The following is a 22,636-nucleotide window of genomic DNA, read 5'->3' as shown; positions in this document are numbered from 1 at the left end:
AACATTCTGTAACAGGCTGAAAGAAGGACTGATTGGTATATGGAGCCCATCGGAATTGGGCAGCTAATAGATTCAAACAAATAAAAATAACACAGGTCTGCAAAAAAAATATTTTTTGTAATCATCGCAGCTGACTTTGTACTTTTCTGAATCATTGTTTTGTTCTGATTTCAAAAATGTACATGGTTTTTATGTAGCAGGTATAGCTTCCATGGAGCAGCATCATTATTATAGTACGGGAAATATACTGGCAACATTAAGAAAACAGTAATCTACACATCAGAAATAATATAATAACAAACATGCTTCTGTAGCAGACACTTTATGTGATAGAGCAAAACTAAGTGTACTGTTGGAATCAGCACATCAAACTACAAAAAACAGACATACTGTATTACTTTTGCTGATGATTTTTTTTTTGTATTGACCAGTGTAATAATTAAAGAGGCCATACTTTTTTCCAGTAAGGGAACAGATGAAATGGACCACTATGGGGAGGGCAAGGCAATATATTTTTAAAGGGGGTATTATGTCAGTATAAAAGTTTTGAGCTGGAGAGGTGGGAGGTGTATACAAACTCTCTCTCTGTGTGTGTGTTTGTCACACACACACACACACACACACAGATAGAGAGAGAGAGGGAGGAAACTACATCATTGTTTTTCTGCAAGTCAGAGATGTGGTCAGATATGGTTTTGGGGTGAAATCCAGCAGGTTCCTGAGAACTGGTAGCAGAAATTTTGAGTAGTTTTGAGAACCAGCGAATACCACCTCTATCTATCTATCTATCTATCTATCTATCTATCTATCTATCTATCTATCTATCTATCTATCTATCTATCTATCTATTCTTTGTCCAATATACAATACATATGAAAGAGAATAGACATTAAGTGATATATAAAAGATAGGAAGTAAAGATAGGAAGTAAAGAGGAAGAGAAGTGGGTGGGAAGGAAAGAATATATATGATAAAAGGGAAAGGAAAGACAATTGGACAGGGGACGAAAGGCACATCAGTGCACTTATGTACGCCCCTTACTGGCCTCTTAGGAACCTGGAGAGGTCAATCGTGGAGAGTCTGAGGGAGAAATGTTGGGGGTTGGGGGTTGACACTATTGAGTCCGGTAATGAGTTCCACGCTTCGATGACTCGATTGTTAAAGTCATATTTTTTACAGTCAAGTTTGGAGCGATTAACATTGAGTTTGAAGCTGTTGCATGCTCTTGTGTTGTTGCGGTTGAAGCTGAAATAGTCGTTGGCCGGAAGGACATTACAGCGAATGATTTTGTGGGCAATACTTAAATCGTGTTTTAGGCGCCGCAGTTCTAAGCTTTCGAGATCCAGGATGGTTAGTCTGTTTTCGTATGGTATTCTGTTTCGGGTGGAGGAGTGGAGGGCTCTTCTGGTGAAATATCTTTGGATGTTTTCGAGAGTGTTGATGTCTGAGATGTGGTGAGGGTTCCAGACAGATGAGCTATATTCAAGGATGGGCCTGGCATAGGTTTTGTAGGCTCTGGTCAGTAGTGTGAGATTGCCAGAGCAGAAGCTACGTAGAATCAGGTTTACAACTCTGGAAGCCTTTTTGGTGATATTGTTGCAGTGGGCTTTAGCACTTAGGTCATTTGAAATTAGTATTCCGAGGTCTTTTACTGAGTGTGGGTTTGCTGTGAGAATTTGTTTGTTTAGTTTATACTGTATATGAGGTTTGGGTTCTTTTTGCCGATGTGGAGGGTAGAGCATTTGTTGGTTGAGATTCGAAGTTGCCAGATGTTAGACCAATCTGAAACATAGTCAAGGTCTTTTTGGAGAGTGAGTGTGTTGTCAGTGGTGTTGAAAAGTTTCACATCATCGGCAAAGAGCACACAGTTGCTTGCGATATTATCGCAGAGGTCGTTGATGTATAGGATGAAAAGAGTAGGACCTAGTACGCTGCCTTGGGGAACGCCGCTTTTGACAGGGACAGGGGAGGAAATGGCGCTTCCGATTTTGACAACTTGTTGCCTGTTTGACAGGAATGCAGTAATTCAGTTGTGGAGGAGTCCTGAGATGCCATAGGATTTGAGTTTTAGGAGAAGTTTGTCATGAACCACTGAGTCAAAGGCTTTGCAGAAGTCGATATAAATTGCATCGATGGATTTTCCTTGATCAAGGTGGGTAGTCCAGATGTTTTTGCAGTGAAGTAGTTGTAGGTTGCAGGATAGTTTCTTTCTGAATCCAAATTGTTTTTTTGATAGTAAGTTATTAGATTCTAGGTAAAGGGTAATTGATTGATTTATGATTGATTCCATGATTTTACAAGGAACGCAGCATAGAGATATTGGTCTGTAGTTGTCAACTAGTGATGGGTCTCCTTTTTTGAAGATGGGGATGACTACTGCTTTAGACCACAGCTTGGGGAGAGTACTGGTCCTGAAGGATTTTTGGAAGATAATGCTTAAGGGCTCAGCTATGGCAGAAGAAAGTTTTCTTAAGAAGTATGCACAAAGACCATCTGGTCCAGCAGATAGGGAAGGTTTGAGATCACGGATTGCTTTTTCAACGTGGTCTGTAGTGAAGATGATTTGGGTTAGGTTGTTTAATGAGTTAGAAGTGCGGTTTGCGAAGAGGGGGGATGAGCCATTACTGTTAACAAAAACGGAGCCAAAAAAGGAGTTGAAGAGGTTAGCTTTGGATGGGTCATCGTGGTATTCTATGTTGTGTGGTCCTACGAGAGGTGGAATAGGTCTGGAGTCGTTAAGTTTGTTGTTGACGAAGTTGTAGAAGGCACGGTTAGATTTGGAGCGTAGGAGGTTTTCCTCTTGTTCACTGTGGTAGTTGAGACATTCTGCTTTTATTTGTTGGCATATGCTTCTGTAGCGGCTTTTAAAGTTGGTTACTGGACCTTTTTTGTTTCTACGCCAGAGGGATCTTTTTTTGGTTTGAAGTTTCCTTATTGAGACAGGAATGTTATTTTTTTGTTTTCTTCTAGGAGAGGTAATTGGGACATGCAGATTTATGAGATTATTAATTTGGTGTAAGAACGTGTTGTAAAGTTCATCAATGGTGATGCAGTTGGAGAACAAGGAATGCCAATTGATTAGTGAGAGATTGGCGTCTATGAGTTCGTAGTTGGCTTTCCTGAAATTGTACTTAGGTGCCGTGTTGTTCTGTTGAGTGTTATGATGGTGTAGGTTGAGGTTGAAGTTGATCATACTATGGTCGCTGTTGGAGAAGGATTCTATGATATGCAGTCCATAAATAGCACTTTTGCTGTTACGGAAGATGAGGTCACCTCTGGCTGACCAAGAATGAGGTGGGAATGGAGATTTTGAAATACCCTTCCCCCAGGAGTGGGGAGGGAATGGGGAGTTTGCAACATCCTTCCCCTGGGGTAGAGTGGGAATTGAGATTTTGCAGCATCCTTTCCTTGCCATGCCCACCAATCCACACCACATCACATCCACCACACCAAGTCACGTCCACAGAACCAGTGCTAAAAAAAAGAGAATAAGGCAACTTCACGACTAACAACAACTTCCTATAGGTGTTTTTTTTCAAGAGGCAATTAAACTTTCTGTTTTTCTTCGAAGATGTTTCACTTCTTCAGCTCTGCCTGGATTCCATTCCCTACCATCCAGTCAGAGCTGAAGAAGCTTCTTGGATAAGAAGTGAAAAGTCTTCAAAGACTTTTTTATTGTGTATTGGACAAATAAATAAAATAAATAAATAAATAAAATTTAAAAACTGAAAGTCCAACTGCCTCTTGAAAAAAAAAAAACACCTTTAGAACTACCATGACCTGGATGACTGAGAATCTCCCTAGACATTGCATTGGATGGTTCCCACAGTTCAGGATATACAAAATACATACCAATTGTGTTATTTGTGTCATTCCTCATGAGGCGAAACCATAGATTGTCTTACCAGCCATGTCACTAGTCAAGGCAAATTAATAGGCACAGTAACATTGTGCAAACTTCAGCAAGCATGTTTTATTAAACCAGGGTCAGAGTTTAGCCGGTCGCTGGACCAAGCACTTTATTCCACTGTTTGCAAAACATGGTTCCCATTGCAAAGTATGTTGTGTGAATCCAAGCCAATTGGGGTTTATTTAACAAACCAGGGTTCGTGAGCGAATTATGAAGCTACCTAGAACTAGAAAGAAATTTCTTGACAGTGAGAACAAGTAAACAGTGGAATAGCTTGCTTTCAGAAGTTCTAGGTGCTCCATCACTGCAGGCTTTTAAGAAGAGACTGGACAGCCACTTGTCTGAAATGGTCTAGGTGCGTCTCCTGTTTGAACAGGGGTGGACTAGAAGACCTCCAAGGTCCCTTTTGCTTTTTAAAAAAAAATTCTTTATTGATTTTGAAAAGAATATTTCTCATATATTTTGTTTTGTTTTTACAGGTCTTAATCCGTTTCTATTACATTTTAGATATATCATTCATTTCTCTATACATTCTGTTAAGTTGTGTACATTCAAATATAAATATCGTAAGTAAATCATAATATTAGAAAAGGAAAAAAATGAAATATCAATAAGCATATTTTTGCAGTTTCTATAATAAAGTGATCATCAGTCCCAACCAAGTTTTTATTTCATTTATATTATTATTACAAAGTGTTTATTTTTCTTTCTATATATACTAACACTTTGTATTGTTACTTTTCAGTTTTTATTTTGGATCCATTCGTGCCATAATTCTTTAGTTTCTTTATATTTTATTCCCTTGATTGAGTTTGCCATTTTGTCCATTTCTGCACATCTATATATTTTATCAATTAAACTTTCTGATGGGGTCTGTTCATTTTTCCACATTTGTTCCAGTGAAATTCTGATTATATGTTTCATAAGGAAAAGCGTTTGCTTGGAGTCCCTTTCTTCGGAGAGGGACGGCATACAAATATAATAAAACTTAAACTTAACTTTATCCTGATTAATTTCATTCATTTATGCCTCAACTGGCGCAGAGGTTCTGTAGCCACAAACACCCAGCTCCAGGTAGCCCCTTGACAAAACCCACTTTGCTTAGTGACTTTCCACCTTTGCAGCATCCCCACGGTTATGTGAACAAAATTCAGAGGGCTTAGCAACTGATTCCCATTTATGACAGTCGCAGCTTCCCGGGGTCATGTGATCATCCTCTTTTGAGAACTTCCGGACAAGCCAAATCCATGGGGAAACCAGATTCACATAACAGCTGGGATACTGACTGAAGAACTGCAGTGACTCACTTAACAAGAAAAGTCACAAAATGGGGCAAAACTCATGTTAATACGAGTCTCACTTTAGCAGGACTAAATTTTAGGCTCCGATGTGGTCGTAAATCGAGGACTAACCGCAATAGAATCATTCTTATCATCCCACTCCGCCTTCCAATTTAAATCAACCAATCAGCTGCTTATTCCCTTAGCCCAACCTCCGTGGATGCGGATGCGTCACTTCTGGCGCGACGCGCGAGAGATCCAGGCGCCATGCGCTTCATCGCGGGCACCGGGGCCTGTTCGTCTTCGGGCCGGGTGAGGCCTCTTCCGGCGCCGGAGGTGGCGGCGACTTCCTGACGCGCTACCGGCTGGTGGCGTCCAAGCTCCGCAAGTGCTTCCTGCGCAAATCCAAGGTGTCGGAGGCGTCGGAGCTGCGCACTCAGGAAAGCCTCCCTTACGCGGCCTGGTGCCGGTTGGTGGTGGCGCGCTGCGCCCAAAGCTTGGACCACCGGTTGGGCGAAGCGGCGGTCCTGGCCGAAGCGGCACGAGCGGGAGCTGCAAGGCGCCGGCTTGGGCCCCTCCGACTATCTGCCGGCCGCCCACCCACGGCTGCGTGGCTTTCGCCGCTCGCCTCCACGTCGACATGGGGCAGCCGGCGCTGGCGGCGGGGCTGTGGCTGGAGCTGGGCAACGAGCTGCTCTCCGCCGCCGAGCCCATCTCTGCCAGCTTTCCTGCGCCCCGCCGACCTGCTCGGCCGCGACTACGACGGCGCCCGGGCGGTGGTCACGCAGGCCCAGCAGCTGGCCCAAGGCAGACCCTCCACAGACGGCCCTGCCTCCTCTTCCTTCTCTGGCGGGACTGAAGGACTTCCTTCCTGAGGGACTGAAACTTACCTCAATGCCATGGAAGTGCAAACACTCCATTGGATAGCTGGCTTGATACTCCATTGAATAGCTCTCTTCTTGATCACATTACAAATGACACCATTCAAAAGCACTTTGCTGTGGCACTACTTAGAGGAGAAAAGGCCACTTCCGTTGGTTTGGACAGGTCCAGAGAACAGCACTTTTAATTGTGGCCAAGACCAGTGTTCCCTCTAATTTTTTTTGGGGTGGGCGGAAAAGTATAGTGTCTGAGCGGCAGTCCCTTCGGGACTGGGTGGCACAGAAATATTAAATAAATAAATAAATAAACAAATAAATAAAAAACCCACCCTGTTTTGCCTCAGAGAATTTCAAAATAAAATACTGTACTGTGTGTCTATAACAGTGAGCTCATAATAGGGCAACTCTATCAATATCAAAATGCCACTTAAATAGTTGAGCTAGTTTCAAAATAGATTTTGATTTTCTTTCTCTCTTCCTTACTCCATTCTTTCTCTTTTCCTTCCTCTCTTTTTTCTATCTGTTTCTCTCTCTCTCCTTCCCTCTCACTCTTTCCCTCTCGGCTTCTGGGCAGGTTTGAAAAACTGAGTTGATGATGATTTTTAAGTGAGCGATTGCTCACTGCTCAGCTTAGAGGGAACTATGGCCAAGACTGCCTATCAACTAGAAGTCAATGGCTGGCGACCTTGCGGATGTCTAAAACAGAGATGGCAAGACAGCATCAACAAAGATGCTGGTGGTTTCTCCATCAAGTACCGGTGGTTCCTCCACCAGTAGTTTGGCCTAGAGGAAAATGGGGAAACCGATCTATCAAATATTCGTACCATCATCCACAACCATCATCCTCAATCAATCGCCCCTGAGGATATCTTAGAGGTTTCTAGAAGCAGCCCTGTACTAAAGTACAGTGATGGATCAATGGCTCCCCGTTTGTGCAGAATAGTCTGCAAAAATGAAACTACCAAACAACAGTTCATTAAGACCATGAACTCCATCGCCAGAAATAACGCAAAATACAACGAACTCAGATCCAGACTGGACCTAACACTACTCCAACGCATCCGCTCTCAAGAACTACTACCAGCCATCTGCTACTCCAGCAGCCGGATCAGAAAAAGAAGCAGCGTGGGAATCCTGCTCAGCATCAGAGCAACCTGAGAGCTCCGAGGGGGAAGAGGGAATGGAACTGGCAGAAAGAGAGACAGGCAAAGGTGGAACCTGAGCTATCTATCAGCACTCAGATGGAGAGTCAACATCCCCCAGGTCTGGAGGTGGCTGATGAGGGAAAGGTGGTTGTTTCTTCTCCTTTCAGTTTGTCACAACTTTTTAATTTTTGTTCTTCTTGTTGCCAACGCAGATTTCTGCAGACTACGAACTGCCCAGGAGGAAAATGAATGGATTGCCACCCATCAGCCAGAAGCCTGCAAAAGAATGAAGCTCTCCTCGGACAAGGTAAATATGCTGAGGTTTTACACTTTTAGGGCCGCAGTTGTTTTAGACACAATGTCAGAAGAGGACAACTTGCTGTGGCCAACTCACTGTTGCCCATAAGCCACGGCCAACTCTACAGATTAATTCAACAATTCCATTCTTTCCAATAATTTAAAAAAGTATTTTAAAGTTTGCCGTTCACATTTCATTTTGTCCATCCTTTAGCATCCTTTCTTTGACTGCTCTGTTCCTCCATTTCTTCAATATTAGACAGACAAAATAGAATTACAGGCTTGGAAGGGGGCCTCGGAGATCTCCTTGTCCAACCCCTTGATCAAGGAGGAAATCTTATACCTATGGGATGCATGCCACAGCCGGCACATGGAGGCACATGGGAGGTGTTGCCCTATGTCAGCTCCAGCGTGCATGCGCGCACTAGCTAGCTGATTTTCACCTTGGGGAAAGCTGTTTCCCTCTTCGGATGCTTAAGGAAACTGCCCTGAAGTGCAAAAAATTGCCCAATGGGCAAACTGGAAGTTCAGAAAAATGGATTTCTGGTATGGGGCTTCCTGAAGGGAAGACTGTGAAAATCAGTCCCAATGGGCAAAGTCCATTTTTCCAGTTTTTCAGTGTCCCAGGCTTCAGTGAGGCCTATGTGCGGGGATGGGGTGGAGTGTTGGATGCACGTGCAGTGGGGAGGGTGCACATGCATGGGGGGAAGGATGGGTGTGGGCATGTGCGTGTGTGGTAGCACACACCCACACTTTTGGTATACAAACAAAAAAAGGTTTGCACTGTACCATTTCAGTCAAAGGACTGTCCTATCTCTTCTTAAAAGCCTCCAGTGATGGAGAAGACCTTGAAGGTCCCTTCCATTTCTATTCTGATTGATTGAAGTTGTGGTTCAAAGTTACCTCCCTTCAGCCAATTTGATCTGAAGTTGCCGCTTTACGCTAGAATAGTGGATTGAATATCTTGGGGGCCATTGATTTATTGTTAGCCTTTTTATTTTTAAAAAAATGGTGTTTCACATTTCAGGTAATGTTGTGTTTCACAGAGACCATAAATGGAGAAGAAATAGAAAGCAGCTAACACTTAGGAACAACCTTTGCAATTTTCACACTGAATCAAGAATGCTAAGGCAGCCATCAATTTTTATTTATTTATTTATTCAATTTTTTTATGCCACCCTTCTCCTTAGACTCAGGGCGGCTTAGAACATGTTAGCGATAGCGTTTTTTAACAGAGCCAGCCTATTGCCCCCACAATCTGGGTCTTCATTTTACCCCCCTTGGAAGGATGGAAGGCCTGCAGATCTACAGTCAGCTTCAGTGGCCTGCAGTACAGCACTCTACCTGCTGCGCCATCCTGGCTCTAAAATGAAGCCATCTAAACCACTTTCTTGCCTACAAAAAGCTTGGCCCCTTTAGTCAACTTGCAGATTTTCAAAAGGGAAGGTGGATTTTGTATCAGAAGTTGTAAAAACGGATTCCCAGTAGATTGGTAATGGGGCTCTTTAAAGTTAGAAAAACTGTTAGAACAGAAATAAGAACCACATTGATTTGCTGGATGAGAGGCTGAAACACCAGGCAGAGAAATCCAGTTAAGTGTCACCTCAGAAAGACCCCTCTCTCATTCATTTCAGCAAATATCAAATACTCCTGCCTTCTGTTTTCCTCTATGCATCCTACCATTCATCTACACATAGTACCATCCATCCATCCATGCATACCACCATCCATTTAAACTAGTGGGCCTGCTCTTCTGATCCTCCATAGTTTATCCATGAGAGGAAAGACCACCCAACGTTATGTAAGGGGAGGATGGAGGTTCTGCAAATCTGGTTCAAAAGCTTCCCCATTAAAACCAAACAAGCAAGAGCATTTCACTGGAGGCGTCCTTTTCTTCCAAGACGTCACCGACGTGGCATGAATTTAAAATTGTAGTGAAAAAGCAGTGCAATCGCTTTGGACGGGTATAGGACCATTCCACTCATCTGATCATTTTCCAAGCTTGCCTCAATCAACAGCACCTACCGTATTTTTCGGAGTATAAAGCTGCTTTGTTTGAGCTAAGCTGCTTTGAGAAGCAAGCCAGTAAGAAATCAAGCCTGTAGTTGGTAAGGAAAAGACCATTTGCTAATGCATGCTTTGATTCCATTGCAAAGTAGAAACATAGAAACATAGAAGTCTGACGGCAGAAAAAGACCTCATGGTCCATCTTGTCTGCCCTTACACTATTTTCTGTATTTTATCTTAGGATGGATCTATGTTTATCCCAGGCATGTTTAAATTCAGTTACTGTGGATTTATCTACCACGTCTCTGGAAGTTTGTTCCAAGGATCTACTACTCTTTCAGTAAAATAATATTTTCTCACGTTGCTTTTGATCTTTCCCCCAACTAACTTCAGATTGTGTCCACTTGTCCTTGTGTTCACTTTCCTATTAAAAACACTTCCCTCCTGGACCTTATTTAACCCTTTAATATATTTAAATGTTTCGATCATGTCCCCCCTTTTCCTTCTGTCCTCCAGACTATACAGATTGAGTTCATTAAGTCTTTCCTGATACGTTTTATGCTTAAGACCTTCCACCATTCTTGTAGCCCGTCTTTGGACCCGTTCAATTTTTCAATATCTTTTTGTAGGTGAGGTCTCCAGAACTGAACACAGTATTCCAAATGTATTGGTACGTTTTTAGTTTACCATAGAACATAGAATCACAGGGTTCAAAGGGCCCATGGAAGTCTTCTTGTCCAACTTCTGCTCAAGGCAGGCGATCTTATACAATCCCAGTCAAAAGGTTGTCCAGTCTATTTTTGAAAACCTCAAGTGATGGGGGCCACACCATTCTGGGTGCCAAGCTATTCCATTGATTAATCAGAAAATTTCTGTTTTTTCTCTTTTGACAAGCTTCTACCCATTGCTTCAGACAATCCCCACTTCTCCGTGACAGGATCTCAGTACCCCTGATGAATATCATATCTTTCCTACTTCAGTCTCTGATAGGCTAGCCCAGTGTTTCCCAACCTTGGCAACGTGAAGATATTTGGACTTCAACTCCCAGAATTCCCCAGCCAGCGAATGCTTGCTGGGGGATTCTGGGAGTTGAAGTCCAGATATCTTCAAGTTGCCAAGGTTGGGAAACACTGGGCTAGACATACCGAGCTCCCTCAAAATAAATTGCATAGTTTCTGTTCTGTCTGGGCCGGGTCCGATCGGACCTAAGAAACACACATACACACAGAATGAATCCAAACTAAAAACTACATTGCTATTAAATGTCCAGATCAAAACAAAGTTTTAGTCCATGCTGGCAGTGTTCCAGATCAAATTGAGATAAGGAGTGAGCCCCGGGCCAGAAGCCAAATCCAATTAGGAAATTCCTTTGAAGTGTTTCTGTCATTCAGATACAGACTTACAATTCTCAGTGGTTTTTTCAGTCTATGGCATTACTTGACGATGAGCTTACACGAGTTAGAACAGTCTGTAAGCAAAAGTATTTCTTAAACCCCGGATCTGGGACATCCAGCCATGATTACAAATGTTGCTCACCACGCCCACTTCCCCTCAGCCTGTCCCTTATACACTGATAAGGCATGGTCAAGTGTCCCATAGAGCTACTAATGCCAAGAACCCTTCCTTCTCAGATATTCTTGCCTACAGATAGTCCTTCTGACTCTTGCATCTAACGGGTTCCTCCACTTCCCCATTGTCCTCTTGATTCGCTTACTACCATAACTGCGGGTGCTACAGTCTCTACTTATCCTCAGTCCCTGACTCTACATCACTCTCAGGTGACAGGAACACTAGCCTAGAATACTGATAAGCATCCGTCTCCTGGTCCTCAAAATCCATGACCAGCTGAGCCAGACGTGGACCACTCACAACAGTTTCCTCCTGGAAAATATAGAAACAACTATTCACTACCTAACAGCTTCACTGCCTGAATGAGCTAGGAAAGATAAGTGCCATGCAATGGCCGTAATTTTTTTTTTTTTAAAAAATGCATCTGATTTGGGTTTTTTTATCCTTTATTGTAAAACCAACTGGGTAAGCCAGCTGGCTGGCGAGTGCTAAGTCTCAAAAAGTGAGGCAAAAGTCAAATTGGCATCAATTCTCTGAACCGCTGATGTCTCCCTTCTCTTCTTTGGCTTCCATTAAACTGCTCTCGTCGATGTTCTCCAGCGAGGAGGCATGTTGGAGGGAGAGTTCGGACAGGGGCATCGTGGGAAGGAGGCTCTGCTCAGGATGCAACCAAGGTTTTTTGCCTGCGTTGTGTTGCTGCTTCCAGGACGGATACTTCAGACAAGCTTTGTACATTTTCTTCATAAGCTGAAGGGTGGGATGAGATGAAAGGAAAAGAACCTGGGTCAAGATGATAATAAATAAGAAAACCACGTGCATTTTTTAAAAACAAATTGTAAATCCATTGTTCTTTGCAGTGGGTCCTCAAACTTGGCAAGCTGTGCTGGCTGAAGAATTCTGGGAGTTGAAGTCCACAAGTCTTAAACTTGCCAAGTTTGAAGACCTCTGATGTAAACAATACCACAACTCTAATAAGCTCCGCCTGTTAATTAAAAGTTATCCACTGGAACTCAAGCTGGACTAGAAGACCTCCAAGGTCCCTTCCAATACATTCTGTTATTTCATTACCACTTTCCAAGCTCTTTCAGATTTCTCATCACTTTTTAACATGTTTTTTAAAAAAATTTGGGAATAGGGAGATACAACTTTAATCTTTCTCAATTTCTGCTGCTGCCGCTGTTCCATTTTCACAAGATAAATTTCATAAATTTAAATAAATGAAGGTCTTCATCCCGCACGTAAATGACAAAATGTGCTTCCCCACAGGCAGTGATGTGTTAAAAATGAAATGCAAGCAAAAAGTCCGTCTCTAGACTAAAATTCGTAAAAGTCACCACTGAAGAGTAATTTATACTAACGTATTTGCAAACCTTAAATTTAAATGAAATCCAATCTGAAATGTTTTGGAATTTTAGTTGGTAGTAAGTGTTGGATTGGATAAAATAAAAACAGATGTCAGTGTGGGTGCTCCATCACTGGAGATTTTAAAGAAAAGACAAAGTCCCAACTCTGGAGCTGGCAATGTGCGGCAGCAGCCAAAAAAAGCTAATACAATCCTTGGTTGCATAAACAGAGGCATAGAATCAAGATCACGTAAAGTATTAGTACTATTTTATACAATCATAATAAGGCCATAACTGGAATATTGCAACCACTTTTGGTCACCATACTATAAAAAATGTTGAGACTTTGGAAAAAGTTCAGAGAAGAGCAACTAAAACGATCAAAGGCCTGAAGAACGGTGGAAGGATTTGGCTATGGCCAGTCTAGAGAAAAGAAGGACTGGGGATGACATGATAGCAGTATTCCAGTATTTGAAAGGCTGCCACAAAGAAGAGGAGGTCAAGTGATTCTCCAAAGCACCAAAGGACAGAAGAAACGATGAATGGAAACTAATCAAAGAGAGAAGCAACCTAAAATGAAGGAGAAATTTCCTAACAGTGAAGACAATGAACCCAGTGGAAGAGCTTACCTTCAGAAATTGTGGGCACTCCATCACTGGAGGTTTTAAGAAGAGATTTGTCTGAGTTTGTATAGGTTCTCCTGCTTGAGCAGGGAGCTCGAGTAGAAGACCTCCAAGGTCCCTTCCAACTCTGCTATTCTGTTATTCCTTTGCCAGGCGCTAACAGGACCCATTTGGGGAATATAAAGGCTCACATGTCAATTGAGTGATATGTCTCCAACCTGCAGCTTTAAGCAGTTTGGACAAGCCAGGAAAGAAAGAATTGCAAACCCTTCCTTCCATCTTTTTTATTCTTCATATTCTTTTTAATAAAATTTACATATAAAAAGAAAAGTGCGTTGGAGAGGCTTGTGTGAGTCCACCCTAAGCTAGTAACTGCAGTGGGAATACAGGTAGCCCTCAACTTACAACACCCTTCATTTGGTGACCAGAGTTACAACAGCACTGAAAAAGAAGGGACTTACGACCATTTTTCACACTTACAACCATTGCAGCATCCCCAAGGTCACATGATTTACATTTGGATGCTGGACAACTCGCAGTGTCCAAGCATCATGGGGTATTTTTCCAACAATCTGATGAGCAAAATCAATGGGGAAGCCAGATTCACTTAACAACTGTTACTAACTGTGCAACTGTAGTAATTCATTTAACAAATGTGGCAAAAAAGTCATAAAATGGGACAAAACTTAGTTAAGGAATTTCTCCCTTAGCAACATAAATTATGGGCTCAGTTGTGCTTGTAAGTTGAGGACTACCTATACTTCAAACTAACCAAGGGAGAGAAGCAACCTAGAATGTAGAAGAAATTTCCTGATGGAACCATTAATCAGTGGAACAACTTCTGTCCAGAAGTTGTAAATTCTCCAACAATGGAAGTTTTGAAGAATAAATTGGATAACAATTTGTGTGAAGTGGTGTAGGGTTGGATTAGATGACCTCCAAGGTTCCTTTGAACTCTGTCTCTTCTCTCCCCCCCCCCCTTCTCTTCCCTCTCCTCTATTATTCTATTCATCCTTTACAATTTTACCTTCATTTCTTACCTTTGCCCTAGTTGCCAATGTCTCAACCTTAACCTTGCCCCAGGGAGATAAACACAACTTGTAGCTTTCCGTTACTTGGGTTTTTTTAAAATCAAGAGTGCTGGGAAAACCACTGTGACTCACGATGAGAATGAGCTCAATCAAACAGGTGAGGCCTCACTCACCTTTGGTGCCAAGTACTGAGAAGCTTTATTCACAACCCACTTAGGCAGGGATCCTATATTGGAAAAGAGAGGGAAAATATATACGGCTTCAATCAAGTTTAATTTCATCCTCATCCCACCCCGATCCTTTTCCCACCTGGAAAGTGTCCATCCACCCCTTTGGTACAATGACCTCCCAGCTCGCCGCTCAAATGAAATTCCTCCAAGGAGCATATTTGTGGAAGAAGTGGGCAAAATCAGACAGGAAGAAAACATTGCAAAGGAACTAGAGAGGATTGGGAAAGGGCGGTGAACAGAAGCCAAAGCAGATAAGGAAGGAGAAAGGAGAAAGCATGAAAGAAGACACACTACTAGGAAAGAGCTATCGAGGAGAGGAATCCTGAAGTTACTTACTTACTTACTTACTTATTGGATTTGTATGCCGCCCCTCTCCGCAGACTCGGGGCGGCTAACAACAGCAGTAAAACAGTATATAACAAAATCCAATACCAAAAACAGTTAAAAACCCATTATATAAAAACCAATCATGCATACAGACATACCATGCATAAAATTGTAAAGGCCTAGGGGGAAAGTGTATCTCAGTTCCCCCATGCCTGGCGGCAGAGGTGGGTTTTAAGCAGTTTACGAAAGGCAAGGAGGGTGGGGGCAATTCTAATCTCTGGGGGGGGGGAGTAGGTTCCAGAGGGTCGGGGCCGCCACAGAGAAGGCTCTTCCTCTGGGTCCCGCCAAGCGACATTGTTTAGTTGACGGGACCCGGAGAAGATCCACTCTGTGGGACCTAACTGGTCGCTGGGATTCGTGCAGCAGAAGGCGGTCCCTGAGGTATTCTGGTCCGGTGCCATGAAGGGCTTTATAGGTCATAACCAACACTTTGAATTGTGACCGGAAACTGATCGGCAACCAATGCAGACTGCGGAGTGTTGGAGTAACATGGGCATATTTGGGAAAGCCCATGTTTGCTCTCGCAGCTGCATTCTGCACGATCTGAAGTTTCCAAACATTCTTCAAAGGTAGCCCCATGTAGAGAGCGTTACAGTAGTCGAGTCTCGACTACTATGAGCTGTCTCTAGACTTCAAACACTACACCTAGAAAAGTTTAGGTGGAGGGGTTGGCCCAGCACTCAAAACCTCTTTGCTGGCTGGTCCCACTAAAGAATCCTCAATCAAAAGAGGATTCATTAAAGTTTTTGGAGGACAACTACAATGAAATAATTGGGACAGAATGTCCTCCATAGCAATAACAATAGCACTTATAGACAGCTTCATAGTGCTTTTACAGCCCTCTAAGCAGTTTACAGAGTCAGCATACTGCCCCCGGTAATCTGGGTCCTCATTTTACCCACCTTGGAAGGATGGAAGGCTGATTCAGTCTTGAGCCTGGTGAGATTTGAACTGCCAAATTGCAGGCAGGCAGCAGAAGTAGCCTGCAGTACTGAACTCTAACCACTGTGCCACCACGGCTCATACATAGAACATGGTCAGGCGGAAGAAATACATTTGTACTTTGGAACCAGGCTTTGCCTGGGATGAGGGGAGAGGATTCTCCTGGACCCTACCCAATTTGGAACTGGATCCTTTTGTTTACATTTAAGAAGGTGAAAAATAATCCGTTCAGTACAATTCAGAAGTATTTCGGTTGGTGGGGCCCAGGGGAAGAGCCTTCTCTGTGGTGGCCCCAGCCCTCTGGAACCAACTGCCCTCAGAGATTAGAATAGCCCCCACCCTCCTTGCCTTTCGTAAGCTCCTCAAAACCCACCTCTGCCATCAGGCATGGGGGAACTAAGATAATCTTTCCCCCTAGGCTTCTACAATTTATGCATGGTATGTTTGTATGTATGATTGGTTTTATAACAAGGATTTTTAGCTGTTTTAGTATTGGATTTTTACATTCTGTTTTTATCACTGTTGTTAGCCGCCCCGAGTCCACGGAGAGGGGCGGCATACAAATCCAATAAATAAATAAATTTCAGTGACGGAGATCCCATGATAGCCACAGCAAGAGAAAACATTAAAAAAATTATATTTGGGTGGCCTATATATGTAATAAGTAAAATAATAATAACAACTCCAAGAAACATGTCCCCTTCCCCCTGACTGCAAGACTTAAAAAGCACTTGGATCAGAGCCTCAATTAATATTTGCAATTTTTATATGACATTCAGGTGTTCTTTGGTAGGTCAAGTCTGTTCTTCGTGCTGATTTCGTGAAATTTACATGCTTGCCACACTTGTTCAACGCCTCCTGCAAACCTTACGCCACACGGATGCAAACCACTCTTAGCTGTTGTGGTTATAGCGGTTAATAGGTGAGCTTCCCACACTGAATGATGGATGGAGTGAGTGGGTAGGTGTGAATGGATGGGGCTCTGACTCAGACAGTAATAATAGCAATAGCATTTAATCTTATATGCAGCCCAACAGTAATTAACAGCAATTTCTGGGCAGTTTACAACGTGAGCATTATTTGCACATTTCCCTCAACAATCGTTTTATCAACGTTGGAAGGATGAAAAGCTGAGTCAACCTTCAGCCAATCAGGGTCGAACTGCTAGCAGTTAAACTACTGCAATTTAACCAGTGCGCCAGTAGGGGTCCCACTCTAGAATTTGGAATGGTTGACCAAGCAGTTTTCAGGACAACATACGGTAAGCAGCTCAGGATCTGTTCTTAAAGCAGGTTGGGGTATCTTTCACATACAGGTCAGTTTACTTTGGCAAGGCTCCATGTTTGAAGTGGCTCTCATCCCAGGCAACTTCCTGGCAGCAGCCAAATATTTTAAATAAAATCCTTTGTGCGAATGCTCATCTGTGCTGCAATGAGTACAGCACTGGGTCTAAAAAAATTTTCAAGAGGAGATTGTACTTTGTCATTTGGCTGGGGTGCTGTAGGATTTCCTGCTTAGGCAGGGGGCTGGACTTGACCTGCAAGGTCCCCTTCAACTCTAATAATAAATAAATTAAATTAAAGCACCATTCCTGTTTCAGATCCAAATAAAGGCAACCAGTGTTCTCTCTAAATTTTTTTTGGGGTGGGCGGAAAAGTATAGTGTCTGAGCGGCAGTCCCTTCGGGACTGGGTGACACAGAAATAATAATAAAATTTCCCTCTCGGCTTCTGGGCAGGTTTGGAAAACTCTGAGTTGATGATGATTTTTAAGTGAGCGATTGCTCACCTGCTCAGCTTAGAGGGAACTATGAAGGCAACATCTGTCCGTAAAAATAGATCCTTACCTTTTGGGTCTACCTGAGCTAAATAAGTCAAGCAGCAGCTGCTAGGCGCCGTTGGTTCCACTAGGTATCCAGCTAAGAGTGACACAGCTCTGACGAGGTCCTTGCGGGGAGGGTATTTCTATACAAGAGAAAGCCAAATAATTGTTGGGGTTGAGTTTTTGGTCTGAGTCTTGTTGGGGTTGTTGTGGTTAGGCAGAACAAGTCTTTTGATCAGTCTTTTGTGGTGGTCTATCGATTGCCATCTACTCCAGCAGCCAAATTTATTTATTTATTTATTAGATTTGTATGCCGCCCCTCTCCGTAGACTCGGGGTGGCTAACAACAATAATAAAAACAGCATATAACAAATCTAATATTTAAAATAACTAAAAAACCCTTATTAAAAACCAAACAAGCACACACACAAACATACCATGTATAAATTGTATAGGCCTAGGGGGAAAGGATATCTCAGTTCCCCCATGCCTGACGACAGAGGTGAGTTTTAAGGAGCTCCTCTATAAGTGTCTGGTTTGGTTCTGCAACCCAACAAGACTGACAGACTTCAGAGGATAATCAGAACTGCAGAAAAAACAACTGCTGCCAACCTGTCCTCCATTGAGGTCCTGTATATTGCATGAGTCAAAAAGAGGGTGGGGAAAATATTTACTGATCCCTCGCAACCTAGACACAAACTTTCAACTCCTATCCTCAAAACGTCACTATAGAGCACCAAGACAACTAGACAACCGTTTTTTCCCCAAACGTCATCACTCTGCTAAAGAAATAATTCCCTCAACTCTGTCAAACTATTTATTAAGTCTGCACTACTATTATTTCTAGTTTTTTCTCATCATTCCTATCATCCATTTCCTCCCACTTATGACTGTAAATTGTTGCTTGTATCCTTAAGATTTTTATTAATATTGTTTGTTTCTTTGTTGCTTATTTGGCCCCTATGACAATCATTAAGTGTTGTACCTCATGTTTCTTGACATATTTTCTTTTATGTACACTGAGAGCATATGCACCAAAGACAAATTCCTTGTGTGTCCAATCACCCTTGGCCAATAAAGAATTCTATTCTATTCTATTCAACAGCCCCCAGGTTGAAGAAGAAGAAGAGGAGCAGCTGAGTCCAGTGCCTGACGCACAGATGCGCAGAAAACAGAGGAGAGGAGACCAGCAAAAATCTATGGGCCAGTCCTTGGGAAGGAAGAGCCAGTGCTGCTAACAAAGCCCCACCCCAGCTCTGGGGATACAAGGCAGGAGGCAGAGATGAACAGATGTGGCAGACAACTATTAATCTCCCTGCCAGACAGACTTGTTAGTCTGCGGTGAGAGAGAAACTTTTTGCTGGGGCTGCTGGAGTTCGTAACAAAGGAATCTTTGAGTTAACTTCAAAGGGTTTGTTGTGTTTGTAGAGGTGGGTCAGAAAAGTCTTAACTAAAGTGATTTTTGTAGCTCTGGACCTGCAAAGCCAACACTGACCACTAGGGACTCTGTTGTGGAAGAAAAGCACATTGTCCAGCAGAGGCCACTCTATCAGATAATTTCCAGTGTTAAATTAAACTTTGTGTTAGTTTCTCCCAACCCTCTAAATCTGGGTTAAGAAAATAAACTTTATCATGGCAGCATGCAATGCACCAACATTATAATGATTTAAGCTAAGACAATGTGAAACCAAAATTAATAGGCCTGTTTTGGTCTAGCATACTATATGCCAGTGATGGCAAACCTTTTTTCCCCTGGGTGCTGAAAGAGCTTGGGGGTGCGCTATCGCACATGCGCAAGTGCCCACACCCATATTTCAATGCCTGGGGAGGGTAAAAACAGCTCTCGCCCCCCAGGAGCCCTCTGGAAGCCAGAAACAGCCTGTTTCCCAACTTCTGGTGGGCCCAAGAAGCTCATATTTTGCCCTCCCCAGGCTCCAAAGCTTCCCTGGAGCTGGGGGAGGATAGAAACATCCTCCCCCATCCCCTCCAGAGGCTCTCTGGAAGGCAAAAAGGTCCTCCCAGAACCTCTGTCTGAGCCAAAACTCAGCTGCTGGCAACGGCTCGCATGCCAGCAGATATGGCTCTGTGTGCCACCTGTGGAACCCGTGCCATAGGTTCACCATCACTGCTATATGGTGTGCAGATCATGCTGTGTTGGTTGCAAGGTGCTGGAGTCACGGAATGCCTTTTGCAACCGTCTGGCAAAGTCAGTGGGGAAGCCAGATCCACTTAACAACCATCTTACTAACTTAACAACTGCAAAGATTCACTTAACAATGGCAAGGAAATTCGTATAAATGGGGCAAAACTCACTTAACATACATCTCAGCAGCAGATATTCTGGGCTCAACTGTGGTCGTAAGCCAAGGACTGCCTGTATCTCATTAAGCCCTCCGTAGTAAACCAGCCACAAAGACCCATTTACCTGGTTTGTTTTGCTCACTTACTTGGTGCTTGACAGAGAAATTGAGGATTACATATGATTTATCCAAGACTCGCCAGGACCTCAGGGTGACCACATCTCGGTTCTTTAAAGGTTTGGGGCACTTCCCTAGCCGAGAAGGTAAAAAAAAGTGCATAAATTTGATAGGCAGAGATAAAAAACGGGTGGAAGAAGAGACATAATTTTAATCGGAGGTTTCCAATCATCATCCAGTTAAGACTTGTGGACTTCAACTCCCAGAGTGCTGGCTGAGGAATTCTGGGAGTTGAAGTCCACAAGTCTTAAAGTGACCAAGGTTGGAGACTCCTGCTCTGGAGAATGGGTCCTGTTGTTCTGGGCTTGCTTTTGAGTATAGTTTATAAAGATCTCTGCTCCTGTAATTTAATGACAGGGTAATGAGATGATAAAAAAAAATAAAACTCACCAAAGTTAAGGGTAAAGAGAAAAGGTGATATGAAGACTGTATTTTATTTTGGTGTGATTTGTGGTGGAAGGATAGTAACCCAATATATAGTCGTCTGATTTTTCTCACTTTTTCTGCTTAACGTGGACTGAGCTCACCTGGAGCCAAAGTAACTTTTCTCCTCTTCTGGGAGAATTTGGGGGATTAGAACCAGAAACGTTATCCAAAATGAGTTCTGCCTATCGACCCAGCATAAGCATTTCCTTCTCCCCATCTGAGGATTTCCTTGGTCTACCTTGCTCTCGCAACACGTCTGTCCTCCTGCTTTCAATTCCTAACTTGTGATTCTTTCACAGGGGCTGAGCTGCAAATGATTTACTGCTCTTCTTTGTCTAAAATGGCCTCCTCCTCCTTCTCCCCAGCCTCACCTGTTTGCCAACTCTTCTATCAGAGTCCTAGGCAGCACAGTTGAGTCGTTCCCTTAAGTTCAGAGGAAACCACCAAAGGGGAAATGCCTTCCATCAAAGGATGCTAATCTTTACCCAAAGCTGGCTGGGGAATTCTGGGATTTCAAATCTTCCCAGCTTAAAGTTGCCAAGGTTGCAGACCCCTGATTTAAATCACAGAAATGTAGAGCTGGAAGGGAGCATAAGACCATCCAATCTAGCCTTCTGGAAAACTCAATATAGAGTTTTTGATCTCCCTCTCCCCCCACCCCCCTTTATGCATCTGAACACCATTATTGTGCTTCCTTTAAGTCTTGTTTTCTTCAAATTGAACACCTCAAATGCCTTCAGCCTGTCTTCACCTCCGGTCCTTATTATTGTCTTTGTATGTATGTCTTCCTCCCTAAACCCTATCTAACCTGTTAATAGCCCTCTGGGTACATGGTGCTCAGATTCCTCCACGAAGGTTTATCTTTTTATCACCCACGTGAGGTTTGCTAACCTGAGGCATTTCTGGCATGCTGGCATGTCCAATTTGCATGCCAGTTCACCTAGCAATTTGGCAGGGTTTTTTTAAAAGTCATTTTTAAAGAATTATATACAGTGGTAGCTTGACATACGAGTTTAATTCGTGCCAGAGCCGAGCTCGTATGTCGATTAATTCGCATCTCGACCGAATGCCTTTAGATTTTGCTTTTCGCGCTGAGATAACTGGAAACATGGAATTCTTCCGCCACCTAGTGGACGCTTGGCTCGTATCCCGAATATGAGCTCGGGTGTCGAACAGAAATTTTGCTCGCGTCTCGGCTCGTAACTTGGAATACTCGCATGTGGAGCAGCTCGTATCTAGAGGTACTACTGTATATGTATTTTGAATACTGTGTTGTCCGGGTGTTCCATTTTACAGAAGAAGAAAGAAAATGAAATACAGTGTTCCCTCGATTTTCACGGATGCGTTCTGAGACTGCCCGCGAAAGTTGAATTTCCGCGAAGTAGAGATGCGGAAGTAAATGCACCATTTTTGGCTATGGACAGTATCACAAGCCATCCCTTAACACTTTAAACCCCTAAATTACCATTTCCCATTCCCTTAACAACAATTTACTCACCATTATTACTGGTATTCACCATTGAATAAGACACTTAGTAATCCTGATATTTATAAACATAATTATTTATTAACAATAATTCTTTTTTGTTATTTATTTGCAAAAATTATTAGTTTGGCGATGATGTATGATGTCATCGGGTGGGAAAAACTGTGGTATAGAAAAAAACCCACGAAGTATTTTTTAATTAATGTTTTTTGAAAAACCGTGGTATAGGCGATTCGCGAAGTTTGAACCCGCGAAAATCGAGGGAACACTGTATACTGATAGTAATATTAATGATAGACATAATAATTATGCTAGCTTATTTATAAAGCATATCAAATGTATTGTCCAACATTCATATTTTACTTATACATAACTCAGTGTTTCCCAACCTTGGCAACTTGAAGTCCAGATATCTTCAAATTGCCAAGGTTGGGAAACACTGCATAACTAAAGCTCTTTCTTCATCTACCTCTTATCTCTAACCATTGATAAAACCTATTCCATGTTGAATAATACTACATGTTATCTCCTTTATCTTTTATTTTCAATGTCAATCTATCCATCTCTGCACAATCCAGTATTTTCCAAATTATATTATCATTTGATGGCATGTTCTCATTTTCCCCAAATAGTGCAAATATAATTCTTGCTGCTGTCAGTACATATAACCTTAAATATGCTCAAAAAATAAAGGGGAGACTCAAATAACACATCCTAGAAGTATTTTTGTTATTTTGTTATTTCTACATTTTCAATGCATGTGGTAATTACTGTTTTCTTAA

At 42.6% G+C, this 22,636-nt stretch overlaps 1 protein-coding gene and 1 pseudogene across 1 annotated transcript in view; one reads left to right on the top strand and one right to left on the bottom strand.

Annotated features, from left to right (window-relative positions):
- The first annotated feature begins 5,457 nt into the window (after positions 1 to 5,457).
- Positions 5,458 to 6,147, top strand: LOC139171471 (40-kDa huntingtin-associated protein-like; annotated as a pseudogene).
- A 5,370-nt stretch (positions 6,148 to 11,517) lies between these two features.
- LOC139171470 (START domain-containing protein 10-like) overlaps positions 11,518 to 22,636 on the bottom strand; it is a 35,457-nt gene continuing 24,338 nt past the window's right edge. Inside the window, exons 3-6 of the mRNA XM_070759719.1 lie at positions 19,913 to 20,016; positions 17,491 to 17,608; positions 14,260 to 14,312; positions 11,518 to 11,836 (exon numbers count right to left, since the gene is read on the bottom strand). Of these exons, the coding sequence (XP_070615820.1) occupies positions 11,615 to 11,836; positions 14,260 to 14,312; positions 17,491 to 17,608; positions 19,913 to 20,016 (497 nt within the window). The 3' untranslated portion in view covers positions 11,518 to 11,614. The remainder of the gene's footprint in view (positions 11,837 to 14,259; positions 14,313 to 17,490; positions 17,609 to 19,912; positions 20,017 to 22,636) is intronic.

This window comes from Erythrolamprus reginae, chromosome 8, assembly GCF_031021105.1.
Source record: "Erythrolamprus reginae isolate rEryReg1 chromosome 8, rEryReg1.hap1, whole genome shotgun sequence".
In the NCBI taxonomy this organism is placed as follows: domain Eukaryota; kingdom Metazoa; phylum Chordata; class Lepidosauria; order Squamata; family Dipsadidae; genus Erythrolamprus; species Erythrolamprus reginae.
Note: the sequence above shows the minus strand (reverse complement) of the source record. Positions and strands in the feature narration are given on the sequence as shown.